The sequence below is a fragment of the Sminthopsis crassicaudata genome, chromosome 2, assembly GCF_048593235.1.
Source record: "Sminthopsis crassicaudata isolate SCR6 chromosome 2, ASM4859323v1, whole genome shotgun sequence".
Classification (NCBI taxonomy): domain Eukaryota; kingdom Metazoa; phylum Chordata; class Mammalia; order Dasyuromorphia; family Dasyuridae; genus Sminthopsis; species Sminthopsis crassicaudata.
The window spans coordinates 349,490,267-349,515,077 of NC_133618.1; the positions used below are offsets into that span (position 1 = coordinate 349,490,267).

General features: G+C 33.7%; 1 protein-coding gene across 8 annotated transcripts in view; it reads right to left on the bottom strand.

The window, feature by feature from the left end:
* MAP4K5 (mitogen-activated protein kinase kinase kinase kinase 5) overlaps positions 1-24,811 on the bottom strand; it is a 222,681-nt gene that overhangs the window by 10,912 nt on the left and 186,958 nt on the right. For 5 of the 8 annotated variants that reach the window (XM_074290738.1, XM_074290743.1, XM_074290739.1 and 2 more), the window contains exons 26-30: positions 18,112-18,215; positions 17,261-17,438; positions 9,110-9,178; positions 6,685-6,777; positions 3,011-3,081 (exon numbers count right to left, since the gene is read on the bottom strand). In XM_074290738.1, coding sequence (XP_074146839.1) covers positions 3,011-3,081; positions 6,685-6,777; positions 9,110-9,178; positions 17,261-17,438; positions 18,112-18,215 — 515 coding nt within the window. The remainder of the gene's footprint in view (positions 1-3,010; positions 3,082-6,684; positions 6,778-9,109; positions 9,179-17,260; positions 17,439-18,111; positions 18,216-24,811) is intronic. The other 3 variants (XM_074290744.1, XM_074290745.1, XM_074290746.1) reach the window with 3 other exon arrangements.

Sequence of the window (24,811 nt, forward strand, 5' to 3'; positions counted from 1 at the left end):
ACCTTTTAGATTTTTCTGATAGTGTCCTGCTCATCGTTTCTTATAGAATAATGGTTTTCCATCATAATCACATACCACAATTTATTGAGCCCAATTGATGGGAATTCTTCCAATTTTCAACTCTTTGCCCCGAGAAAAGTCAGCTCTGATCTTTTCATCCAGAATGCTTTAAGTCCTCTATTCCATTAAAGATCTGGTTTTTGGGGATGGGAAAGTGTGGGGAATATAGGATTACACTCAAATGGTGCAGACCATGTTATTTAGTAGTAAACCTCTCTTTCTTTTATAATACTGTATTTCAAGATTTCTTCTGACTTATAGTAGAGCTGCCAGATCTTGCTTAGTCCTGACCACAGTTGGTTAGTGCTCAAATTCCTTTGAGAGAAACTTGCAATATTTTTCTATGACACATAAATTTTGGATTTTGGCTAGGTATTCCTGAGACTTTTCCTTTTGGAAATTTTGGAAATTATTTCAGGAGGTGAAAGATGGATATTTTTCTATCTTCATAATATTCTTTTGTTTTAGTAGATTTCAACAATTTTATTCATGATTTCTTGAAATAAAAGTACACAGGTTTTTGAAAAAAACATGGTGTTTTTGAGTCGTTATCTTTTTGTTTCACTATTTCTTACTTCTTCTTGGAGTAACTAAAGTCTGTTTCATCTACTAATAATTTTCAGAAAGTCTTATTCCTTGGGTAAGGTTTACCATGTTCTCTTCCAAGTGATTTATTCTTCTTCACATTATTTTCTAGTGCTTTATTTATTATTTCCTGCTTCTTTTCTTTTAGGCATTAGTAGTACAGACATTGTAGAAAGGCCACCAGTTTCTTCTTGAAATTGTTTCAGAGTTAGTCTGCTTTTGAGAGATCTCTAGGTTTGTAATAATTTTTTATAGTGGTTGGCATTTTCTTTGATTCATTTATCTCTGTTATTAAAAATTCCTGAATTGGGCTTTGTGCAAATGCCATTCTCCATCCCTTCTAGACTTCTATTGAGGCTTTACTTGGTCTGGGATGGGGTCATCTCTGTTTCTCTGTTGACTTCTATTTTTTGGGTTCGGGTCCTCCTGCATATTTGAAGTTTAAACCACGGGGCTTTCAGGATCTTTTCTGGCATGTTGGAGCCTCTGGAGCTAGGGCATCCTGATCTGAATGCTGTGACCCTATTCTGACTGCTGCTGCTAGTTCTCCAGAACCTTCATGATCCTCACTTGATGGAGGCTGCCTTGTGATGCTGCTGGTATTCCCTTTTCTATTGGCTTTGGGCTTCTGACCGATAATTGGAGTAGAAGGAATAATTTATCAATGGATTTCTTAATTTATTGATCTCTTATGAATTTTAAGTTTTGTTAGAGTATGAGGAAGGTCTGAAGCATGTGGAAACTTTTTTTTAAAGTATCTATTAAATTCTATGTGTTACTTTCAAAATTATCTTTCTTGTCTAGGCTCCTTTTTGTTTTCTGTAGTCAGTCAACAAACTATTAAATGTTTACTATATCATATGCACTGTGCTCAGTACTAGGGATACAAAGAAAGGCAAAATTGCTTGATTATACTTATATGTTATAAGAAAGGGTTTTTTTCCCCCCACAAATTTGGAAATAGAGAGTGGGAAGAATTAGGAAAGGATAAGGGTTAACAGTGATGCCTTCCATCCCCCCAAAAGAGGAAAAGGAAGCAGAGTGCCAGAGCAGCTTTTTAAATAATACATAGAGCAGAAGAAGAAACTTCTGGAGAGGCAGTCAAGAACAGCTTGACATATGGGATTTATGATGTATTTTTTAAAAAGTGAACAAGTAGAATGTAGTGAAGAGCTGCATTTTCATAAGCAACCTTCTTCCATTAGATCTCATCAATGTGCTTCTCTTGATGATTATCAGTTGATATTAATTGCCAGTCAGACAATTAACTTTTAACTGGTACAAAATATCACCTGAATTCAGGGGCACAAATCCATAGAGAGTCTGGGGGAAAGTGGGCTCAAGTTTGGAAGGCATGAAGTATCAAAAAGGGTAACTTCTGGTTCTTGGAATGGTAGTCTTTTGGCTCCCTTGATAATGCCCTTCATGAAATTCCCCTGAAGTAGAGTGTTGCTTTTTCTTAAATCTCCTGAAGCTGCCTTCTCTCACTGTGTCTACTGCTGTTCCAGGGACACTACTAGCATGGTGATGACAAGATAGATTTTCTGACCCTTCAAAATTCACTTTTTATGATAACTGTATAAATATGTATACATATATTGGATTTAACATATATTGAACTACTTGTCATATAGGGGATGGTGTGGGGGGGAGGGAAGGGGAATTGGAACACAAAATTTTGCAAAGGTTAATGTCCAAGCATATGTTTTGAAAAAAAAAAGTTTTAATTAAAAAAAATCCACATAAAAACTAAAATTCATCTGCTAGTTAAGGAGGGGAACTGAAGGGCTGGAGTTTATATAGTCTTATACTTCACACCAAATAAATCCTTTTCAGAGGCTTGGCCGAAACCACCCTGTCTTCTGGGTTGGTCAGAAACCTGAAATCTGGAATCCAAACTAGCTTGATATTCTATACAGGTTCCAGAGGAAATGACTGGGTCATTGTAAACAATTCCAACAAACTTCCTATGTAGTGTCATTTCACTTTTTCCAATTCATTCTTTCCAAAGTGAGTATGGATTTTTCAAACTTAAGTTTAATAGCATCAATAGATTTGTTCATTGAATAAAGGTATTTTCATCTGATAAAGACATCACCTTATTTTACTTTATATACATAACTTTATACTTTACATTTTATATTTATATATCATTTTACTTATATTACTTTATAATTGGAGGTAGGATGATTTTGTGATTCAGGTAACTCCCCCACCTCTAAATTTAAATGTATCAGCACAAAGTAGAAACTGAATGTACTAGATAAACTCAGATAGACCTAAGCACAAATGTCCCTAAGGTCTTTTGAATCATAAAAAATTTAAAACACTGAAAAATCAATGAAAACAACTGATAGAAACTTACTTCATCGGACTTGAAGCTTTTACCCTGCATTCCATGTTTCCAGAAAGCTAACACACTGTCTTGAAGGCATACTAAGAAAAAAAAAAATTAAACTAAAACCAATATCCAATGGTTTACTATAAATTTTGTTTGAAACTTTTAATAGGAAGAATGGGGAACTTGCTTTAGTGTCTGATCTCAGAGACTATCTCTCAGAGTTTATATTATTATATATATCAGAGTTTACATCATTAATTCCCAACATTTTTGTAGCTAAGCCAATCAATTTTGTGTTTCAGAAATTTGCTGGAAATTGTTTACATGAATTTTCAAAATTATATACCCTAAATATTAATTTACACTAGAGGAAAGTTGTGATGATTTTAAAGATCAACATTATTCACATGTTTTATAATCCACAATTAATTCTTTAAATGGATAAAACACAGACAAAACATATCTAATACTTAGTTTTCAATAATAGATAACAAATTAATTAATTTGGAATTTAGTAATTAGGGTGTCCAGACAAAAAAAATTATTATAAAAGGAGAAAGCAAGGTGCTATTATATAAAGTTCTTATAAAAACCCTGTTATTTATAGAAATTAGATACCTTATAATTTAGTTGGGATGGGGAAGTTGATTTTTTTTTTTTTTAAGAATGATCTAGCAGCATGATTTTGCCCAACATTTAAAATAAATTACAAATGATGGATTCATAAACTGCTTTAAAAAAACAAACAAACAATGCTTTTATGAGTAGGCAGTTGTGAATGAAAAGTAGAGCAGATTTAATGAGTAAAGAGCCAGTATCAAGGTCAGGAAAACTTGAGTTAAAAGATTTATTTCTAATTCATACTTGCTAATGTGACCCCAAGCAAATCATTTAACCTTTTAGTACCCGGGGCAATTCTCTACTACAGTAAATAACAAAACAAGTGTGAAACTGAACTTTTTTCTGTGGGAGTTCCCTTTAATGAAACCATAGGTTTAGTTTAAATAATAATAATGGTAATAATAGTAATATATGAACTGTTAGTCAGATTTGATTGCTGTTTAGTCATTTTAATTGTCAGACCCCATTTGTGGTATTCTTGGCAGATATTAGGATGATTTGTCATTTCCTTCTCCAGTTCATTTTACAGAAGAGGAAAAGGAGGCAATTAAAGTGACTTGTCCAGGGTCAAACAGCCAATAAGTGTCAGGTCATATTTAAATTCAAGTCTTATATATTCTAGGCCCAGCCCTCTACTCATTGCACCACCTAGCAGCTTATATTATAAACTATGAGGCATCCCTAACATTAATATAAAATTTCATAACAAGCTGTGATAATTTGTTAAAGAAATAGACATATTTGAAAAGACACAAGTATGTTGGCCAGTCTTCATAATAACAAACAAGAAGTAATGGTCTAGATATTTGTATCTTTTCAGAGAAATTAACAAGCATGGACCACAGAATAAAGAAATTATAAAAAATTAATTACTTATATAGTTTTTATCTTAGCATCAAAACATTTGGTAGTTTGGGATTTTCTAGTTCAGTAAGTTTAACTCCTTTCCTTCAAATAGTTGTTTTCTCTATTCAAAAGCTGTATTGATGGATTAATACATTTTATGTCAAGGTTAAATTCCCAGACTTGAATGAAAAGATAAATAAGTATACAGGTTTGGAACTAAAATAGAACTGAAGAAGTCATCTATTCCAAAACTTCAATTACAGATAAGGAAACTGAATCCCAAAAATGCTCAGATAGTAATATAATAGAACCAAGACTTGAACCCAGATCCTGTGTTAAAAATCATTGCTCTTTCCACAGGATCATAGTATTCTTCACCTTCAAGTGACACACTTTATTTTCAAATACAATTTCCACCTCATGACAAAGCTTAAGCTTTTGTGATTGTCATATTGATGAGGGAACCCCAAAACTCAAAAATCCTTAAAGGAGAAAACCTCCTTGGACTCTGTCTCAGGGAGGGGACTCCACCTTCAGCACAAACAATTTCATCTTTGTTATCTAGCTCAGTCCCGAAACCCATGGAATTCAATTCAGATTCTAACCCTGGCTGAAACCCAGTCCGGAGCCAACCTGGGACTCCACCTACAAGCCCCCTTCAGCTTGTAGCCAAAGCCCCCTACTATAAAAGAGCCAAGCTGGAGCCCTTTCTTTGCAGAGGTCCCAAACATGGCAATCTTATACCAGGCATGTCAAAGGATTTCTGCAGTGCCTTTTATCTCTATCTTCAACTTTACTAACTAGACTTTACTTCCAAACCCCATAATAAACCTCTTTTATCAATCTAGGTTTTCGGGTCTGTAAATTCCTTTACAGGGGACTCTTGCACTGCTACTAGACCTCATTTAACTCTGTATCTTTGCGTGAATCCAAAGGGGTTGCAGGGAGCTCTATTTGACTCCCTGTATCCCAAATCTGCCACTAGACCTCAATTAAACCTAATTTCATTTAGGTACCCCCAATTCCAAACCTCATCATCATGGTTCCCTGATCAGGAACCCCGAAAACTAGAACCCCGAAAACTGGACACAATCTGGCGAAATCCAGAACTCTGGACAAGGTAAAAAGACTTTTTTTTCTTTCCCTATTCTGCAGTGGACATCCAAGCCACTCAGTCAAGCTTGGATCATTGTCAGAGCTTTATGCAATTCTTTACGAATTGCTGCAGATTGACAAAAGGCCTCCTTTTGTCTCACTCTCTGCCTCTAGAGATACAAGAGGGGCTGCAAGAATTTGGAAAACTAAAAGCTTTTACCTGTCCACAATGTAGACACACCTCTGCCTCTAAAATCTTTCCTTAAACCTCTTTTATCAATCTAGGTTTTTTGGGGACTCTTACACCACTACTAGACCTCATTTAACTCTGTATCCTTGCACCGAATCCAAAGGGGTTGCAGGGGAGCTCTATTTGACTCCTTGTGCCCCAAACCTGCCACTAGACCTCAATCAAACCTATTTCATTTAGGTAACCCAATTCTAAACCTCATCAATAGCAATATAGTGTGATAAACCAAAATTATCATATCCCAAAGGGAAACTACCAAATGTTTTGGACTTCCAATTTATGGTAATGTTTATTTTCCAAATTATTAAAAAGAAATTCTGGTTCACAAAATCTTTTTCACAAATATTCCAGCCAGTGGGCTTTCTTTTAAACACATGCCATTTAATGGGCTTCACTTCACCTATCTATCTATGATTGATGAGATGAATAATATTTCTTGTGGAAAATAATGGTAAACATGAAAGAACATTTTTGCTAATATATAGACACACTAGAATCATATAAGGATAAACTAAATATATTTGTCAGTCTTAAAATTTTTGTTCTGTCTTCAAGGCAAGTAAAAATATTACAGGTATAAGATGAGATTAAAATCACTGACCATCACAACATACTGAGCAGCGTTTTACAGATAAGAAAGTCTTAATATATCTAATATCCTGTCACAACACATAAATAGCTCCATGGTATGTACCAAACTGGATTTGATATAACTCACTTGATGGAATAAAGGAGACAATGAAAAGAAACAAATGATTGTAATTTCAAATTTTAAAATACTTATAAATTTTTTTTAACAAATTAGCTATGACCTAGTAAGCTAAATATAGTTTGAACAAAACCTATTTTCCTACCAAAAATATTGAAGAAAAACTTATTGACTTACCTACAGATTCAATGCAAAAATCAAAACTTAGCTCAGAGGCCAGTTTCTTGCTTGACTTCAATTTTCCTTGAAGATTTACAATTTTCACAAATCCTCAAAGAAAAAAATTCAGAAAAATCAAGCATGAAATAAATATTATAAAAATAAACGTAAACTGATATACATGCAGGTAGAGAGAAAAGTTTTGAGAAAAATAATTATAACTGAGTCAAAAGTACCTTTTTCCCTCTTAATGTATAGTCAGTAAAGAATCAGTTTGTTTTGTTTTTTTAATTATGATTTAATATATATTTCTGCAAAAAAGAGTTTTTATTAAAATGCCCCCTTTGGAAAGATGGTTCTTTAACTATAAGTTCTTTATTTATAAAGCACATAAAAATATTACAGTATCTGTAGTGAAATAATTAATATATCGCTTAAATTATTTCAGAAAGAAAAATATTTTTTTTTCCCCCTCCCTATTAAATTGTTATTTAACTCTTAACTGATACAAAAGTAGTCTCTCAACTTAATAGTTCATTTGTACAAAGTATTAAAAAATACATTTTATTACATTTTGGTTTTCTTGGAGAAAATAAAATTGACCATGAAATTTAATACAAATTAAGATGAAGAATACATATTAATTTCTTAATTTTCTCTAAGGTTTAAATTTATCAGCTCCATTTTCACTTTGACCATAGCATCTCTCACTCTTTTTTTAAAACCAAACTCTCATTCATAACCATACTTTTTGGCTAAATATCCAAGCTTTTGCCTTATGGAATCCTGGTTGTAGTATATATTCCCTGATTGTATTGTCTCAAGCTTGTTTCCTGGGCCTGGGATCTCCCAAATACCATTTTTTTTCTCTTAAGAAACAAACAAAAAAATTCAATAGCTAAGAAATTTATGATTGTATTTTATTGATTCTAATTAATAAGAGATTACCAGTATTACACAGTGCTTTTGAAAAATTATCTCATTTGATCTTACAACAATCTTGAAATGTAGGTCTTTTTATTAGCACTATTTTAAAGTTGAGGAAATTGAGACAAACAAGTTAATTGCCTTGTCCAATCACTGTTTGGATCATAGATTCAATTTAGAAGGAACTTCACAAGATCATCTAGTCCAGCCCTTTCATTTTATCGATGAGGAAACTGTGGCTCAGAGAAATTAAGTATCTTGCCCAAAATCAGCTAAGATTTGAATTAAGGTCCTATTCATTTTGAGGAATTCCAAATTCATCCCTTTTTACCTTTTAACCACTACATGAAGCCTTCCCTAAGTTACCCATGTTTTTAAGGACTCTATTATCACATGGCACATTGTTTTGCAACTTGTGAATGTATTTCAGTTATTATTTTGCATTATAATTGATCTATGTTTGTTTTTCATTTTCCTACTGTATAGGAAGCTCTAGGAAGGAATGTTAACTACATTTAATATCTGTACTCTGGTATAGTGTTAAATATAAAACAGGTATTTTACAATTATTTTTATAAACACATCTTACCACCTAGAATAGAATGAAATTATAACTACAATTATTCTAAGCACATTTAAATTTCCTTGATAATTCATAGAATAATTCATGATTTTATAAGATTTTACAAATATCAATTATCACCATACAACAGCATGGGGGAAAATGGTAATTTGATTATTCTGGTTATTTGCACTGACATTAGGATGCTATTATTTGAGGTGAGAAATTTTCCCCTAGCACAGTGCTTAGCATATAGTAGCTATTTTAATATTTATTTTTATATCAATTGAAATATGGGAGTTTGCTGCATCCTTCAGAGGTGACTCTATAAAACTCAGTCTTTCTTATTTCTTTGTCATTGGCATTAAGATAAGCAAGAAAGGATCTTGGGTAAGTAATTTAGGCAACAGGGTACTAAAAGCTTCTCATCTGTAGGACTATGAGCTAAGTGATCCCAAATGTTGCTTCTAATTCTTTAATTCCATTAAGTAATATTCTATGGACTACTTCCACAGAATTACAAAGTAACACACTGAAGTTTGCCAAAAAATATTAACAATATATTCTCTCAAATGTTTTTACTCCTATACAGATGACTAAAATTTCCAATTCATTTAAACTTACTATATAGCTAGTGAAGCAAACTCAAATATGGAATACTTTCTAGGAATCAGGGCTAGTAAATCACACTATTTCTTATAAATTTTAAGTTACACAGAACAAACTAAATATTTTAGGCACAAAAGAAAAAAAATTTTAACAGCTGAGTAGGCATCTCATGGAGAACAAAGAATATTCTGAATTAACTACCAATCAATCAATCAATTTTTACTGGAACAAAAAATTACTGTCAACATGAACTGAAATAGGATAACCATGAAACTTTTTGAAATATATAAATTCAAATTTTGCAATTATAGAAATCGTTACAAAACAAACAAGAACCGTACTTACTGTCTAAACACACTAAAACGGTATCTCTTTCCAACTGTGTCACATGAATGGAATCTAACTGCTGGTTGCCTTGATGAAAGAAAAAAAAAAGGCTGTAATTATATACAATCTTTTTTTTTTTTTCCCCCTGAGGCTGTTAAGTGACTTGCCCAGGGTCACACAGCTAGGAAGTGTTAAGTGTCTGAGACCAGATTTGAACTCGGGTCCTCCTGAATTCAAGGCTGGTACTCTATACACTGCGCCACCTAGCTGCTCCTTATGTGCAATCTTAAGAAAATGCAAAGAACAGACAACTAGAACTTGGAAAAAATACTGCTCTGACTTTGGTTATCTGACTTTCAAGGTAACTGTGGACACAAATCTGACACAGTAGTTATTATCATCATCTTTTTAAAGTCAAAGATTATTTTTGAGTAAGAAAAGCAGATATAAGAGCTATAACATATCCATGAGGATTAAAGTTAGGTCAGTAGAGATATATAGTAAAGAAGAAAAGATGATAAAAGTAGGCTTGTATTCCAGACTTTAAAACATATTACAAAAGCAGTTATTGAAATCATTTGGTTATAGGTAAGAAAGGAAATAGAATATCAGAAGAAATTGTAACTACAGTCATCCATGCAAATATATACCTCCCCAAAATGCTTAATATATTTACAGAAACTAAACACTAGGGAAAGCATTTATTAGCTAATGAATATACTTAGAAAAATTGATCAACTATGGGCTAGAAACATATAGAATTCATACATTCCACTGTTATCTCGCTAAGTTCAATTAGATGACAACTAAGTTTAAAAAATTGCACAAAAATGGAAATGGATTTATATTAATTGTAGGAAGAGATAAGTCATCTATTAAAAACAAAAGGAATCAAAGAGAAGATAGATGTATTTGAGTATATTAAATAAACGGTACAAATTGGTAAAGATGAAAAAGATGGGAACAGTTAATGTTGGAGTGACTGTAAAAAGATAGGCACATTAATGCACTGTTAGTGGTGGAGTTCTAAATTAGTTCAACCATTCTGAAAAGCAATTTGTAATTGTGCTAATAAAATGTAAAATTTCCATAAATGTGGCTTAGAAATTATGTTAGGCATATAACCTAGGAAAATCTTTAATAAAAATGTCTCCTCCTCCCCCCAAAAAAACATTTACTATAGAATTTTTTTTGTACTAGATAAGAACTGGAAATAAAGTAAATGTCCACTGATTTAGAATGGCAAAACAATAAAAAAAATATAATGGAATATTACTGTTTTAAAAAACAAACTGCAATACAAAAAAACATGAAAAGACTTATATGAATTCATGCAAAATGAATTAAGCAGAGCAAGGAAAACAAACACAATAACTACAACAAAGTAAACAGAAAGAACATCCACCAGAGAGCAAAACCAATTATAAAAACTCAATTTGGTCCCAAAGCAGACATATGAGAACATACCCTTTCTCCTTTGCAGAAGTGGGAAGGGGGGAAGACAGGGGACATGAATATTGGATTTAAGTTTAAAAAAATTTTTTTTTAAATTATTTTTTATACAGAATTGTGATTTTTTTTTTTTTTTTTTGTGAAGAGGGGGAAAAGGAAAAAAGAAGTTTAGGTGATATAAAATGATATAAAGTGATTAATAGTAATCACTTGAAAAAATACCTAATTTATTAATTGGAGATATAAATCAAAACAGCTTGGAAGTACCATTTCACAGATACCACAATGGCAAAAATAATGCAGAGTTAATGAAATAATGGTGGTGAGGTAACAGAATATTAAGGGAAATATTCTGGAAAGCAATCTGGCAATATCAAGTTAAAATAATCACACTTTTTGATCCAATAACTTAATTGCTGAAAACATACTACATGTATGTGTTCTAAAGTTTTAATAGTAGCATTTTTTCTTAATTGCCAGAAAATGAAAAAAACAAAAAGTGAAAGCAACAGAATGGTTAAATAATGGTGCAATAATGTAATTGAATACTAACTACATTTAAGATCAACAAATAGGATCAGCAAGTATAGAAAAAGGGCATGGGGGTGACAGAAGCAGCTGTTTCTGGAGCTCTCAGATCACATACAATGTAAGGGGGCTGAGGACCTGGTCAGCTTATAGGAGGCCTTTTGCTGGCACTGGTGCAGAACTCTGTTGTATTACCCATACTTGGATCTGGGTGGCACTCTTGAGTGGCAGTCCCAGGCTGAAGAAGAGCATTAGCACACTAGAGTTTGTGATTTATAAGGGAGTAGAGGACTCTTGTCATAGTTTCAGGGTGAAAAGAGTGTGATCACTTACAACTAGAACACAGGTCAGTAAAATAGTAAACACATTTCTCCTTACATCATAATATCTTGAAAGAATTGAAAACTTAAGACTTCTAGAACTAGCTCTGAAAAAACCTGAAGCCAGGAAAGAGTCCAACTTTAAAGCTAAAAGTCAAGAAGCAGGCTAGATAAAACACAAAATATCCTGATCATACAAAATTACTATAGCAATAGAGAATATCAAAAAGCAACCTCAGAAGAAGATAACAAAATCAAAACTGCAATACTCAGTCTCAAAGAAAAATGTGAATTGGATTCAGGTTTCAGGCTCAGAAAAGAGCTGAAGATGGGTTGTAAAAAATCAAAAAAGAGAGGTAGGGAAAAAAATTGAGAAAAGAAATGTGATGCAAGAAAATCATGAAAAAGAAGACTAATCACCTATCTATAGTCACATGAAAAATTCACTACTAAAAAAAAATACTGATTAAAAATTAAAACAACTCTGAGCTACCACCCTATACCTACTAAAGAACTATGAGTAGAATTGTAAGCTGAATAGAGCACCAGCCCTGAAGTCAGGAGGACATGAGTTTAAATCTGGCCTCAGACACTTAATACTTCCTAGCTGTGTGACCATGGGCAAGTCATTTAATCCCAATTGCCTCAGCAAAACAAAACAAACAAACAAAAAAAAGAATTGTGAAGTGACTGAACCATTCTGTAGAGCAGTTTGGAACTATGCACCAAAGACAACAAAACCATGCATATACTCTGACTCAAGCAATACCACTAGTAGGTCTGTATCCCAAAAAGATAAAAAAACAAAGAAGAAAAGGAATATATATTAAAAAATATTTATAACAGCTCTTATAGTAGTGGTAAAGTGGAGAGAATGTTCATCAATTGGGGAATGGAGACTTACATGAACCTATACAAAATGAAGTGAGCAGAATAGGCGAATATTATACCTAATAATAATATTGTATGATAATCAACTTTGAACAACTTAGGTATTCTCAGCAATACAATTCCTAAGAACTTATGATGTAAAATGGCTATCCAATTTCTAGAAGAAAGAACCGATAAAATTGAACGCAGCTGGAAGCATACTTTTGTTTATTTTCTTCCTTTTCATTTAGGCTTTTTCATTTAGGTTTTTGTTCACAATATAGCTAATAAGGAAATACATTTTGCAAAATTACAAATGTATAACTTATATCAAACTGCTTTCTTTCTCAAAGAAGGAGAGATTTGGAACTTAAAGGGGTTTTTGGTTTGTTTTTTAATAGCTTTATTTTCAAAATATATGCAAAGATAGTGTTCAACATTTACTCTTGCAAAACTTTTGTGTTCCAAATTTTTTCTCCCTCCCTCACCTTTATCTCCTCCTCTAGGCAGCAATTATTCTACACACATTTCCACAATTATTGTGAAAAATCAGATCAAAAAAAAAAAAAAAAAAAAAAAGAGAAAGAAAGAAAACAAAACAAAAAAAAGCAAACAACCACAAAAAGGGTAAAAATATTTGTGATCCACATTCAGACCCCATAGTCCTTTGTCTGGATGCAGATGGCTCTCTCCATCACAAATCTACTGGAATTGGCCTAACTCACCTCATTGCTGAAAAGAGCCAAGACCATTAGAACTCTGAATTCTATGTGCACAATGTTCTCTGGGTTCTACTGACTTCACTTAACATCAATGGAACTCAAAGTTTTAAGAACAAATGTAAAAAATTATTTTTACACATATTGGAGGGGGGAATAAAATATTAAATAATTTAAAATAATTACAGATAAACTTTTACAAAATAATTCAAAGAAAATAAAACAGAACCAGAACAAAATAATACTTATTATAACCATAGGAAGAGGGATTTGACCTCTGAATGGAAACTCCTCTTATTCATATAGTAGATCATCTTATCTACAACTTGTAGCCTTCAAGTTGTCTGTAATGATTTAATCCTACAAGAAGATGTTATGGGCCAGAACTTGAAACAAGGTACTAAATGGAATTGAGGAGACAATGGTTAAATCTAGTTTAACATTGATTTAATCCTACAACAAATAAAGGTTTCCTGATATAATGATTGGTTTGTACTCAGTGTGGGGCATATAAGGAGAAGCTCTCAGGGCCAGAAGGACAAGCACACTAGAAGCTCTCGGAGGCTGAGACAGATTCATTCCATCGTCCACCTTTGTGGACTTTAACTCCTGGCTACTCATGTAGTGAATACTGAACTAAAACAAAGGCTGCCTCCAGAGACCCCAAGAAAACCCCAGCAAGAGAATATTACTTTTTAAAGAGAATATTACAGTGAAGCAAATTTAATGAATTTTAGTAATGGTATTTATCAATCAAATAATAAAGAAGCATTTATATATGACAGGCATTGAACTAAGCAATGATACAAATACAAGGAAAGAAACCCCTATTTTAAAAGAATCTGAATTCTAAGCAAAGAGTATATTCATATAAGTATATACACAACCCATAAGAATAAATATAAGGTAGGTTAAATATAAGGTAAAAGAAGGGGCATTAGCAGTTGAGGGTGGAGGGGGGAAAAAAAAAAAAAAAAAAAACTTCATCCAAAAAGTTAAATCAAGCCATAAGCATTTATTAAGGTCTTTTATGTGCTAGGTATTATGTTAAGTTCTAGAGATATAAACAAAGGTTAATAAAGTCTGAGAGACAACAATATGTGCAAATATGACATATAAAGGATAAATTGAAGGAAAAAACTCAAAGGGAAGGTGCTAATAAAATTTAAGTAGTGATATTAATTCACTATTTTAGAGTTGAGAATGACTGTAGCCTTGAGGGAAGAAAGGGATTCTGAGGCAGAGTGAGTAGGCAAGAAAGAGAACAAATGAAAATGTATACAGCTAAGGTGGCGTGCCAAGTATAAGGAATAGAAACAAAGTTTGTCTGGATTCCAGAGAAACTGATGTCCATTTAGAATAGAAAGGTAGTATGGAAAAGTAAGAGGAATTGATATTTGGTCCTGAAGGCACTAGGGAGCCACTGGAACTGACCTAATCAAATTTTCACTTAAGAAAAATCACTTTTGACAGTTATATATAAAAGGCAGACTAGAATGGGGAGAAACTTGAGGCTTCCACTTAGGAAGTCATTCTAACAGTCTAGGAAAGCAGTGATTAGTATTTGAATTAAAGTTTTGTGAGAAGAGAAGAGATTATAGAAATAGAAGGAGCAAGGTTTGAGAAGCAATTTGAAATATAGGATGAGGGAAGAGGAAGCGCTGAGAATGACACTGAGGATATAAATTGAGGAAATGAAAAAGATGGTACCTTTAACAAAGAGAGGAAGAATGGATTTAGGAGAGGGAGGAGAAAAGATAGTAAGTTATCTTTTTGACATAGAAAGTTTAAGATCTTATGTCCAAAACTAGTGTGTGGGATGGGTGCTAGATTCCCTTTTCCAAATTAATCAGATATCTTCAGGTACAAAGAGAAAGCATTTAACCTCTGAAGGGAGAGACCCAGACTCCCACCTTGTGTTAGGAATACAATGTGAGAACTCAGGTTGTCTGGACAGTTCTCTGGCTCAGAATTCACACCTTTGGTTCGGGCCTTTAAAGGGAGTTTACACCTTTGGAATTTTGAGGGAGCAAGTTCATTGGTTGAAGTGTTTCCCACAAGTCCCGTTGAGTTCTCACTACAATCTCTGCGAGGATAAAAGAGGGCAGCATTGGGTCTGGAGAGTAGTTGAGCCTGGGACAGAGTTGGGACGGCAGGCTGGAAGGAGAGAGTCTAGTCTGGGATTGAGTTTAGACGGCACAGAGGAAAAGATTTTACAGAAAAGAGATCTCCTCCCAGAGAAGGATTATAACTTAGTGCTGCTGGAACCTGGCCAGCTTCCAGCTTGTACAAGATTTAAAAAGCATAAGACTCCAGCCTTTTCATTGGATAAACTAAAACAAGGTGACCAATAGTCATAAATGTTGTCTGCTTCCTGTGGGTCATGTCACTTCCTGTAACTTCACTAACTTCCTTCATCCTAGGGTTCAAGGCTAGAAATAGGCATCATGTGACTTCCTGAAACCTGAAGCCCAAGGTCTCATCTTCCCACTCTGGGTATATGGATCATGTGGCAGTCTCAATACTAAGAAATCCTTCATCCCATCAGTTTCATTCACTGGTAATATAGGACTGAAGTTCTAATGCCAATTTAAATTATGAAAATACCAAGAAAGAAAGTATGTAGAAAAGGGAGTTCGAGAAAGAGCCAGAGAATACCCATAGCTAGTGACCCATATGATGAACCATATGAATGCTTGCACAGGAGAAAGGAAGAAGAAAAAGTATATTGTCATGAAATTCCAGAGAAGGGCCAGGAAAAGAAGATGGTCAATGGTCAATAGTGTTAAACGCAGCACAGATTTCAAGATTAAAAACTTCGAAAAGACCATCAGGATTGGAAATCAAGAGATTTTTACAATAAGTCACAATCATGAAGAGATGAAGTCTGGTGAGTGAACACAGCTGGCTTTAAAGTCAAGAAGATATGTACTTGTCTTAACTCTGAAACATTCTGACATTGCAAGTTCCCCACTATCATCCTCTGGGATACCTCAAGTTGCAAAAAAGGTACCTAACTAGAGGGTCAAAGAGGGAGTTTCCTTTGTATAGATGAAATTACAAGGTCTAGTTATAATTCTAATAATAAACTATTAAAAAAGATGAAATTAGAGATTAAAGGTAGGCTAGCTTATATCCAATAAAAAAGTTTCAGAGAAGGTGCTGCTCTTATATGGTCCCCCATACAACTCTTGTTCCTTCATTACAGGCTTAATTTCTATCTTGGATCTGTTATATTATTTCATATTCATGTTAAAGAAGAAACTTTTCAAGTAATTTAAAATTTTAAGTAATTTTCAACTAAATATCATTTCTGATATTTCTGGTAACAGCACAGTGAAAAAGATGAGCGTAAACAAAGAAAACAAAGATCTGATTATCTACTAGATTTGCCCTCCTCCCTCTCCCAACCTTTCAAGAGTATCCCAAAGGACCTTAGCTTAATCTACTATATATCTGTTGTCTTCTTGAAATGGTTTAAAAGACAAAGATGCCAAAGCCTAAGGGTATCTTCTTTATGACAGAATATAGTCATTAGATTAAACAGTTAAAGTATAAAGGGAAATGTCTAATTACTCAGAAAGAACAGCACAAAAAAGAGTGATCTTTGTCCAGAACAGTTAATCAGAATGGAAAACTACCTCGGGGTCAGGGTAGGGTGGGGTGGAAAAAAATTTAACTTCTTGAAAAAAACTTAAGTAATATTTTATAATGTTTGAAGAAGCTGGCAAAATTTCCTTAGTAAATTATTTTATATTGTAATATAATATAAAGGAAATGATGTTATTTTTTCAATATTTGCTTAAATGATAAACTTATACACAGTAACTATTGCTTTTTTTTTTTGAGGTTGAATTTTTATTTTTTATTTTTTTATTCATTTTTCCAAATTATCCCCTCCCTCCCTCCACTCCCTCCCCCCGATGACAGGCAATCCCATACATTTTACATGTGAGTAACTATTGCTTTTTAAGAATATATGCAACTTTTAAATTTTCTTTTTTTCATACTTAGGGATGAGCAGAGTAGGTTTTTGCAGAAAGCATTACTTTTAATAGAACTTATACCATGATGTAAATATTTTATATTACAATACAAGAGACCAAATTCCTGATTAAAGTATCAAATTATATTTACATGATTTTTTTCTTTATTGTGGCGGCAGGCAAGGAAAAAAACCTAAAACCAGTTATGTTTATTTGTTAAATCTGCTTCTGTTACATATACAAAATAAACAAATAACAACTTACATTCTAAAAGGAGAAAAGCACTCTACTCACCTGCACCAATTTCTGTAAACCATGAAGATGCTGAATTCAAATTGATTGTCTCAAATTGAACAACCTGACCTGATTCAATCCCCTTGCTAAGAGCTACGCACACCATGGGATATTCTTGCTCTGGTATCACTAACATTTCAAATACATTCAAAGGGCTTGGCAAAGGAAAATCAAAGTGCTGCAGAAAAATAAATGAAAGAGCTTTAGTGAAGATATTTTCCTTTTTATTATTCAGACAGCTATTGAATATGTATTCACTTCCTTATATGTGCAATTCCAGAAAGCATTACTTTTTTTTTTTTTTTTAAATATGTGAAAAGCAATGGGATATTTAGTTTTAAACACACACAGAGCAGAACCGTTAAATGTTATTCCTCTTCCCCTTAGCACCTTTCATTTTTGGTTCCTACATTGTTCCCTGAGCTATTCCTATTATTGGACTAAGGGAATGATGTTATTTTTTTCAATATTTGCTTAAATGATAAATGTATACACGGTAACTATTGCTTTTCAAGAACATATGCAACTTTTAAATTTTCTTTTTTTTCCATACTTAGGGATGAGCAGAGTAGGTTTTTGCAGAAAGCATTAATTTTAACAGAATTTATACCATGATGTAAGTTTCTAAAAATGTGTTATATGATTTGATTCCATCTTTAATAATGTGAATTTTCTCTAAAGTAGATTAGGTTAACATAAAATTAAATTTGCTTATATTAAATAAAGAATGTTAATGAGGAAGTTTAGGAAAAGACACAGCACTTTTAATGCTGATAAAATTTTGATACCAATAGCAACTCTTTATTAAATTATCAGAAAGAGAAAAGAAATTATAAATATAAAGAAAATACCTTTATCAACATGAATTTCTGCATTGGCTCATACCACTGAAGCAAAACAATTCCAGACTGCAAAGCTCCACAGAGGTACTTGTGTCCTGTGTAAGGGTTTCTCACTTGAAAGAAATATAAGACTATGAACATCACCTAATTATAATAAGAAATGACAAATCTAAAAATACTAATTTCCAAGTTTTTCTCATATTATTCTCCTCCATACATTTCTAGTCAAAATGAATTACTGTTTTTTTCTTCAAATGCGCTGTACTCTCACTTCTGTGTTTTTGTTCATGCAGTTCCTTCTCTCTGCCAAGAATTACATCAAATATCAGGTCCTCCAAGAAATCTTGGTTAATTAAGAGCTTACCAATCATTCTGGAAAGAATCTAAAACTGTTTTCACAAAAACTGCACATAGTCTTTGACCCAGTGATAGATCAATACATATACAACAAAAGAGATCAGAGAAAGAGAGAGGTAAAAGATTCATATACAAAAGTGTTTAAACTGGCACTTTTTGTGCAGCAAAGAAATGGAACAAATTAGGATATATAAATGTAATGGAAGATTACTGTAACTATACTAAATGTTGAAAATGATGGATTGAGAGAAAACTATGAAGATTTGTCTGAATAGGCGCAAAGTTAAAGTAAAGAGGATTCAGATTAACAATTTGTATAATGATTACAGCATTATAGAGGAAAATAACTGTGATAGACCTAAGAACTGACTTCAAATGATTGGTTTCCCACCCTGTGGCAAAGAGGTAATAGATTAGATGTACTAAACGAGAAGTTATTTTAAGATATAGCTAATGTATAGATTTTGTTTTATTTTTGTTGTGAAAGAGTTTTTTGACAAGGGAAGAAGGAAAAAAGAAAAATTATTCTTTGAGATCCCATTACATGCCAACCACTGTGCTAAACATTTGACAAATATCTCAAGTTAATCTTCACAACAGTTCTGTGAAGTAGATGCCATTATTACCCTCATTTTCCAGATGAAGAAACTGAAGAAACTGAGGTAAAAAGAGGTTAAGAATACAAAGCTAGTAAGTGTCAGGCCAAATTTGAACTCAGCTCCAACACAAGAAGAAAGGAAATTTGAGGGGAGGAAGAAGGCAGGGATAGTTATGCTAAGAAAATGATGAAATCTGGCTTTATAACAATTCAATTAAAAAGTATTTAGTAAATGTATTTTAAGGCACAAGTTTATTATTTGATATGATTAGGTTTGCTGAGGTTTAGAAAAAAAGTTAATTCTATTCATAGAATATCCTTATTCATAAGATAGAGAAGAGGAATCAGAATGCAAACAACAGACATGGATTATATTTTTTTTAATTAAAGCTTTTTATTTTCAAAACATATGATGGGTAATTTTTCAAATTTTGACCCTTGCAAAACCTTGTTTAGCAAAAATTTCCCCACCTTCTCCCCACCCCTCCCCTAGATGGCAAGTAATTCAATATATGCTAAACATGTTAAAAATGATTATTATATTATCTTTTAAACTTAAACTCTTGTGTATTTAATATATTTAGGTAATCTGAAAAGTAAAATTATCTTTAAAAAGATCTTTCCAAACTATAGAAAAATATTGCTGGAAACAAATATTAAAGATTGATTTTTTTTTTTTTGGGAGTCTGGGGTTAAGTTACTTGCCCAGGGTCACACAGCTAGGAAGTGTTAAGTGTCTGAGACCAGATTTGAACTCAGGTCCTCCTGAATTCAAGGCTGGTGCTCTATCCACTGTGCCACCTAACTGCCCCTTAAAGACTGATTTTAAAAAAGTTTCTATTAAGCTAATCAATGAGCTGTTACTTCCTTGGTATGGGATTTCTAACTAATATTACAAACTAAATATAACTCAGCCTTTAAAGAGCTGTTTGAGGCTACTAAACAAAATAAGGACAATCAAGTTTACTCTTAGTGTAATATTATACACCTATGTCCCTTTTTTCAAAATTCAAATACTTTAAATACTTTTAAAAGGATCACTTTGCTTTTTATTAAACCTGACCATCATAACTCTCTTGGGCAGTCAGTATAGGTTAAAAGGAGAAAATGCCTTTCAGATTATACTTCCTCTTTTTTTACTTTAATCCTCAACAATAAAAAAGGTTCAGTAGTGTTGTGTTACAAAAATCATTATTATCTGTGCATTAATAACCTTAAGCTATAAAGTATTAGGGGGCATGGGTGCTTTTATATATCATGTAGCTCAATAAACAGAAAACAAGCACAGAACAGAAACATAAGCAATCAAGCATTTGTTAAATTCCTAATATGTCCAAAGCATTATGATGAAAGTGTAGATGCAAAAACAAAGTGAAACAATCCCTCAAGTGGCTTATATAACATTTTAACATAAACTGATGTAGTCCCATAAAGAGTGCAAGCCTTTTTCAGGTCTTTGAGGATAGTACAGTGGCCCTTAGGTAGGATAAAATTCAGGCCTTATTCGATATACTACAGGAGCAACTTGACCAAAGACACTTACAACCTTTTCTAAGTCCTTGGAATTCCCCTGAATTTGTTGTAAAAAAGAAATCTAGAAAATGTTGACTGATTTAAGAACGGTAAATGAACAGATGGAAACTATGGGAACTCTTCAGCCTGGACTTCCATCTCCTACTCAATTGCCTACAGAATGGCCTCTTTGGGTTATAGACATTAAGGACTGTTTCTATTCTATCTCTCTAGATAAGGAGTTTATGAAAAGATTTGCCTTTTCAGTGTTTACTTAGATGAGCCTTATAAAAGATATGAATGGACAGTTTTGCCAAAGGGAATGAAAAATAGCTCTGCTATGTGTAAAATGTATGTTGCTGCTGTTCTAACTCCAGTAAGAAAAGCATTTCCAAAAGTAATGTTATTACATTACATGGATGATTACTGGGATGTGCACCTGGGGAACAAATGTTAGAAGCATGTCTACAAAAGACCATAGAAACACTAAGGAACTACAAATTACTCGCAGCTCCAAAAAAATTCAAAGACATGCTCCTTTTTAATATTTAGGATATGAAGTATCCTAAGGTGTTTACAGTACAAAAACTTTCCTTAAGAACAGAGAAGTTAAACACCTTAAATGACTTTCAGAAATTGATAGGATATATCCAATGGATGTGTTAGGCTTGACTACCTATCAATTATAACCATTATATGACATTTTAAGGGGAGACAGTACTTTAAACTTAACCACACCAGTTTACAAAAAAGCTCAAGAGGCTTTGAGAGAAGTTGAACTGGCTTTATCCAATGTGGTTGCAAGAGTTACTCAAAAACCCTTGGAAATATCAGTTTTTGCTACACAAGAGGCATCCACAGCAGTCCTTCATCAAGGAGACGGTGTGATAGAGTGGGTGAACCTCCAAGCACAACCAGAACTCCTTACTAAGTGCTTGTGGCTAGAATTTGATTAAAGGCCATTAAGCGAGCAATACAATTATCTGGGATAAGACCTGACAAGATATACATGTTTTATACTAATGCACAAATTAATGTATGCTGTGAAACCATCCCAGAGTGGCAAATGTTATTGGCCACAGCTCCAAATTTTACACATGGGTTTCCGTTAAAGATAACCAGACTATTAGATAATTGGTGATGGATTCTTGAAGAAAAAGTTTCTCAATTCCTCTTAAAGGACCAACTGTCTTTACAGATGCATCAAAACATAATATTTGTGCTGTATACTCTCATGACTTAACTATAGAGTAGTCAGAACTCTTTTTCAGTTCACTCAGAAGAATGAATTGTATGCAATCATTCTAGCTTTTACTTATTATCCAGGAGATATAAATATAATATCTGATTCAGCCTATTCAGTAGGTGTAGTACAAAGAATTGCCACAGCCCAAATAAAAATTTGTAGCCTCTAATATATATCAGCTCTTTAAGGAACTTCAAGAGCAAGTGAGAAAGCACACAGGTAAGATTTATATCTTGCATATCCACTCTCATAGTGGACTTCCAGGTCCTATTTTTGATGGAAATTCAAAGGCAGATAGCTTCTAACTATGTTGGCCGATACTCCTTTATTTCAAGAAGCTCAAAAATCTCATTTTAAATATCATCAGGCTGCTCAAGCTTTATGTTTACAATTTGGAATATCAAGAGAGGAAGCTAGGAGCATAGTAAAAGCCTGTACAGCTTGCCTTCCTTTCCATGCCCCTACACTCTCTCCAGGGAAGAACCCTTGTGGTTTGAGACCCAATGAAATTTGGCAAATGGATGTGACCCATTATAAATCTTTTGGTTGTCTACCTTTTATCCATGTTGTGGTAGACACCTTTTCAGCTGCAAAAGAGACAGCCCAAGTGGTCACTGAATTCCTTTTACAAGCATTTGCAATTATGGGTATGCCACAGCAGTAAAATAGATAATGGACTTGCATATACTTCTAAACATTTTGCACACTTTTGTGCACAGTATAAGATTTTACACACCACTGGCATACCCTTTAATCCTCAAGGACAGACAATGGTAGAGAGGAGAAACAGACATCAAGATGCTCCTCCAAAAACAAAATAAGGGGGAGCCACATGTAACCCTAGAGAACTTCTAAATGTAGCTCTTTTATACTATTAAATTCTTTATTTTTGACAAAGATGCACTGGCTCTGGCAGACAGGTTTTATAATGCACTGGAAAGGCAGTGTCCAGTGCGAGCAGCTCCACTATCTTTAGATAATTTCTAGATGATGTGGAGAGACTCAGAGAGTGGTGAATAGAAGGGAGAGAGGGTTTGCTTGTATCTCTACAGATGGAGAAGAAATCAGATGGGTGCCAACAAGCCGTGTTCTCCTTGTCCATTGGAGAGAGACGGGACAGACCCTTGAAACGAAGAAGACCCAAGAAACATCGGGTAGTTTCATTGCTGACTGTGCCTGCCACTGAAAGAGCATGGCAGTTATGGCGTTTGACTCATGGACATCAAAAATTGTTGGTCTTCAAAACTCTCAGGAATCACTGGAATCCCTTAGACATGAAAAGATTGTTGTAGGACTTCAAAATCCTTAAGAAACATTGGACTCTCTGAAATATGATAAGACTGTTGTAGGACTTGAAAACCCTCAGGAATCATTGGATTTTCTGAGAAATGATAAAACTATTGTAGGACTTGAAAACCCTCCAGAATCACTGGATTTTTCTGAGAAATGATAAGACTGTTGCAGGACTTCAGAATCTGCAGGAATCATTGGATTCCCTAGTACATAAAAAGACTGTTGCAGGACTTCAAAAACTTGTGGGGATCATTGGATTCTGTGACACGTGAAGCAATGGACAATAGATTGGTTTTGGACTATCCCTTGGCGGCTGAAAAAGGCATATGTGTGACTGTTGTTTTAGGACTTCTGGAAATCTTTTACAACACCATGTTGATTTAGATTGTTATATCACTATTTGTATGTACAATTTATGTTTGCTACACTACATTGAGCCTGCACTGGCTGTGGGGAGAGTCATCACTAATAGTCAGAGCAGGCATGATCATCTCCTTTTTAGTGCTTTCACCTGCCTTCCTGAGAAGTCAGAGAGGGCGTGATCACCTCCTTTTTGGGGTTCTCACCTCCCTGAGAAGTCAGGGATGGCGTTACCACCTGTGTTCTAAAACAAAAGAAAGCGGGAGATGTAAAGGGCTGAAACTCTGAGTTGATGCACTGGGGTCAGACAACCGAGCACTTAAGGCTAATTACCAATTGGACAGTACTCTATTAGTATATGCTTGGAAAATGGCCTTTCCCACTATTCTGTGCTGGTTAGATCTTTTGGTGAAAAAAAAAACTGTGGAAAGGATTAGGGGGTGGAGTAAGACAAGCCAGAGTCACTTTGGTGGTAGAGGAGGAGAAGGGAGGTCGTGGAAATCCTGCGTCTATCCAATTCACTTCTACCCCTAAAGTCCAAGAATAAAGACCAAGGACTTTTGCTTATCCTGACTCCAGCTGATTCTAAGGTATCCAGGGTGCTAACTCAGTCTTCACAAGAACTTTCTTTAAAATGTACAGAAAAGGAGGAAATTAGAAGGAAACAAACAAGTAGTACAGTTTTCAAAGTAACAGAGAGAATTTATTATGTAATCTCAAAAAAACTATTCAGTGGTGAAGTAGTTTCATAGAGAATCCTCTTTTAGGTTCTGCTATGTATAAAGAAACATTCCTTTTTGGTGTTTAAATTGAGACTAATTTTTTTTTTTTTAAGATTATGGATAATTTGAGGGGGAAAGTTTTCAGGTAAACGTAAGAAAGAAAGTCAGAGTATAGCAGGTTTAGAAGGAGGTACAAGATTAGGAAATGAGGAGATAATAATTAAACAACTTTTTCAAGGAGTTTGGCTGAAAAAGGGATGAGATAAATGATGATTATCAGTATCAAAGATAAGAGATCGAATGAATTTGTTAAAAAGATGAGTGATACTTGAATGTAGATAGTAGAGAAAGAACCAATAGATAAGAAAAGAAGGAAGATTGAAGAATGGTAGAAGAGAATGATAGTAGAAACTATATTCTGGAAAAGATGGGATGAGGTTTCAATGATTAATGTAGAGGGACTGGCCTTGGCAAGAAGGACCACTTCATCACAGAGTAGAGTAAAAAAAGAACTAGCAGTAGATAATATAAAGGGATTAAGTGAGAAGGAGAGAAGAGAAAACTTACAGATGAATAGCTTTGATTTTCTTGCTAAAATATGGGGCAAAATATGAAGTCCCC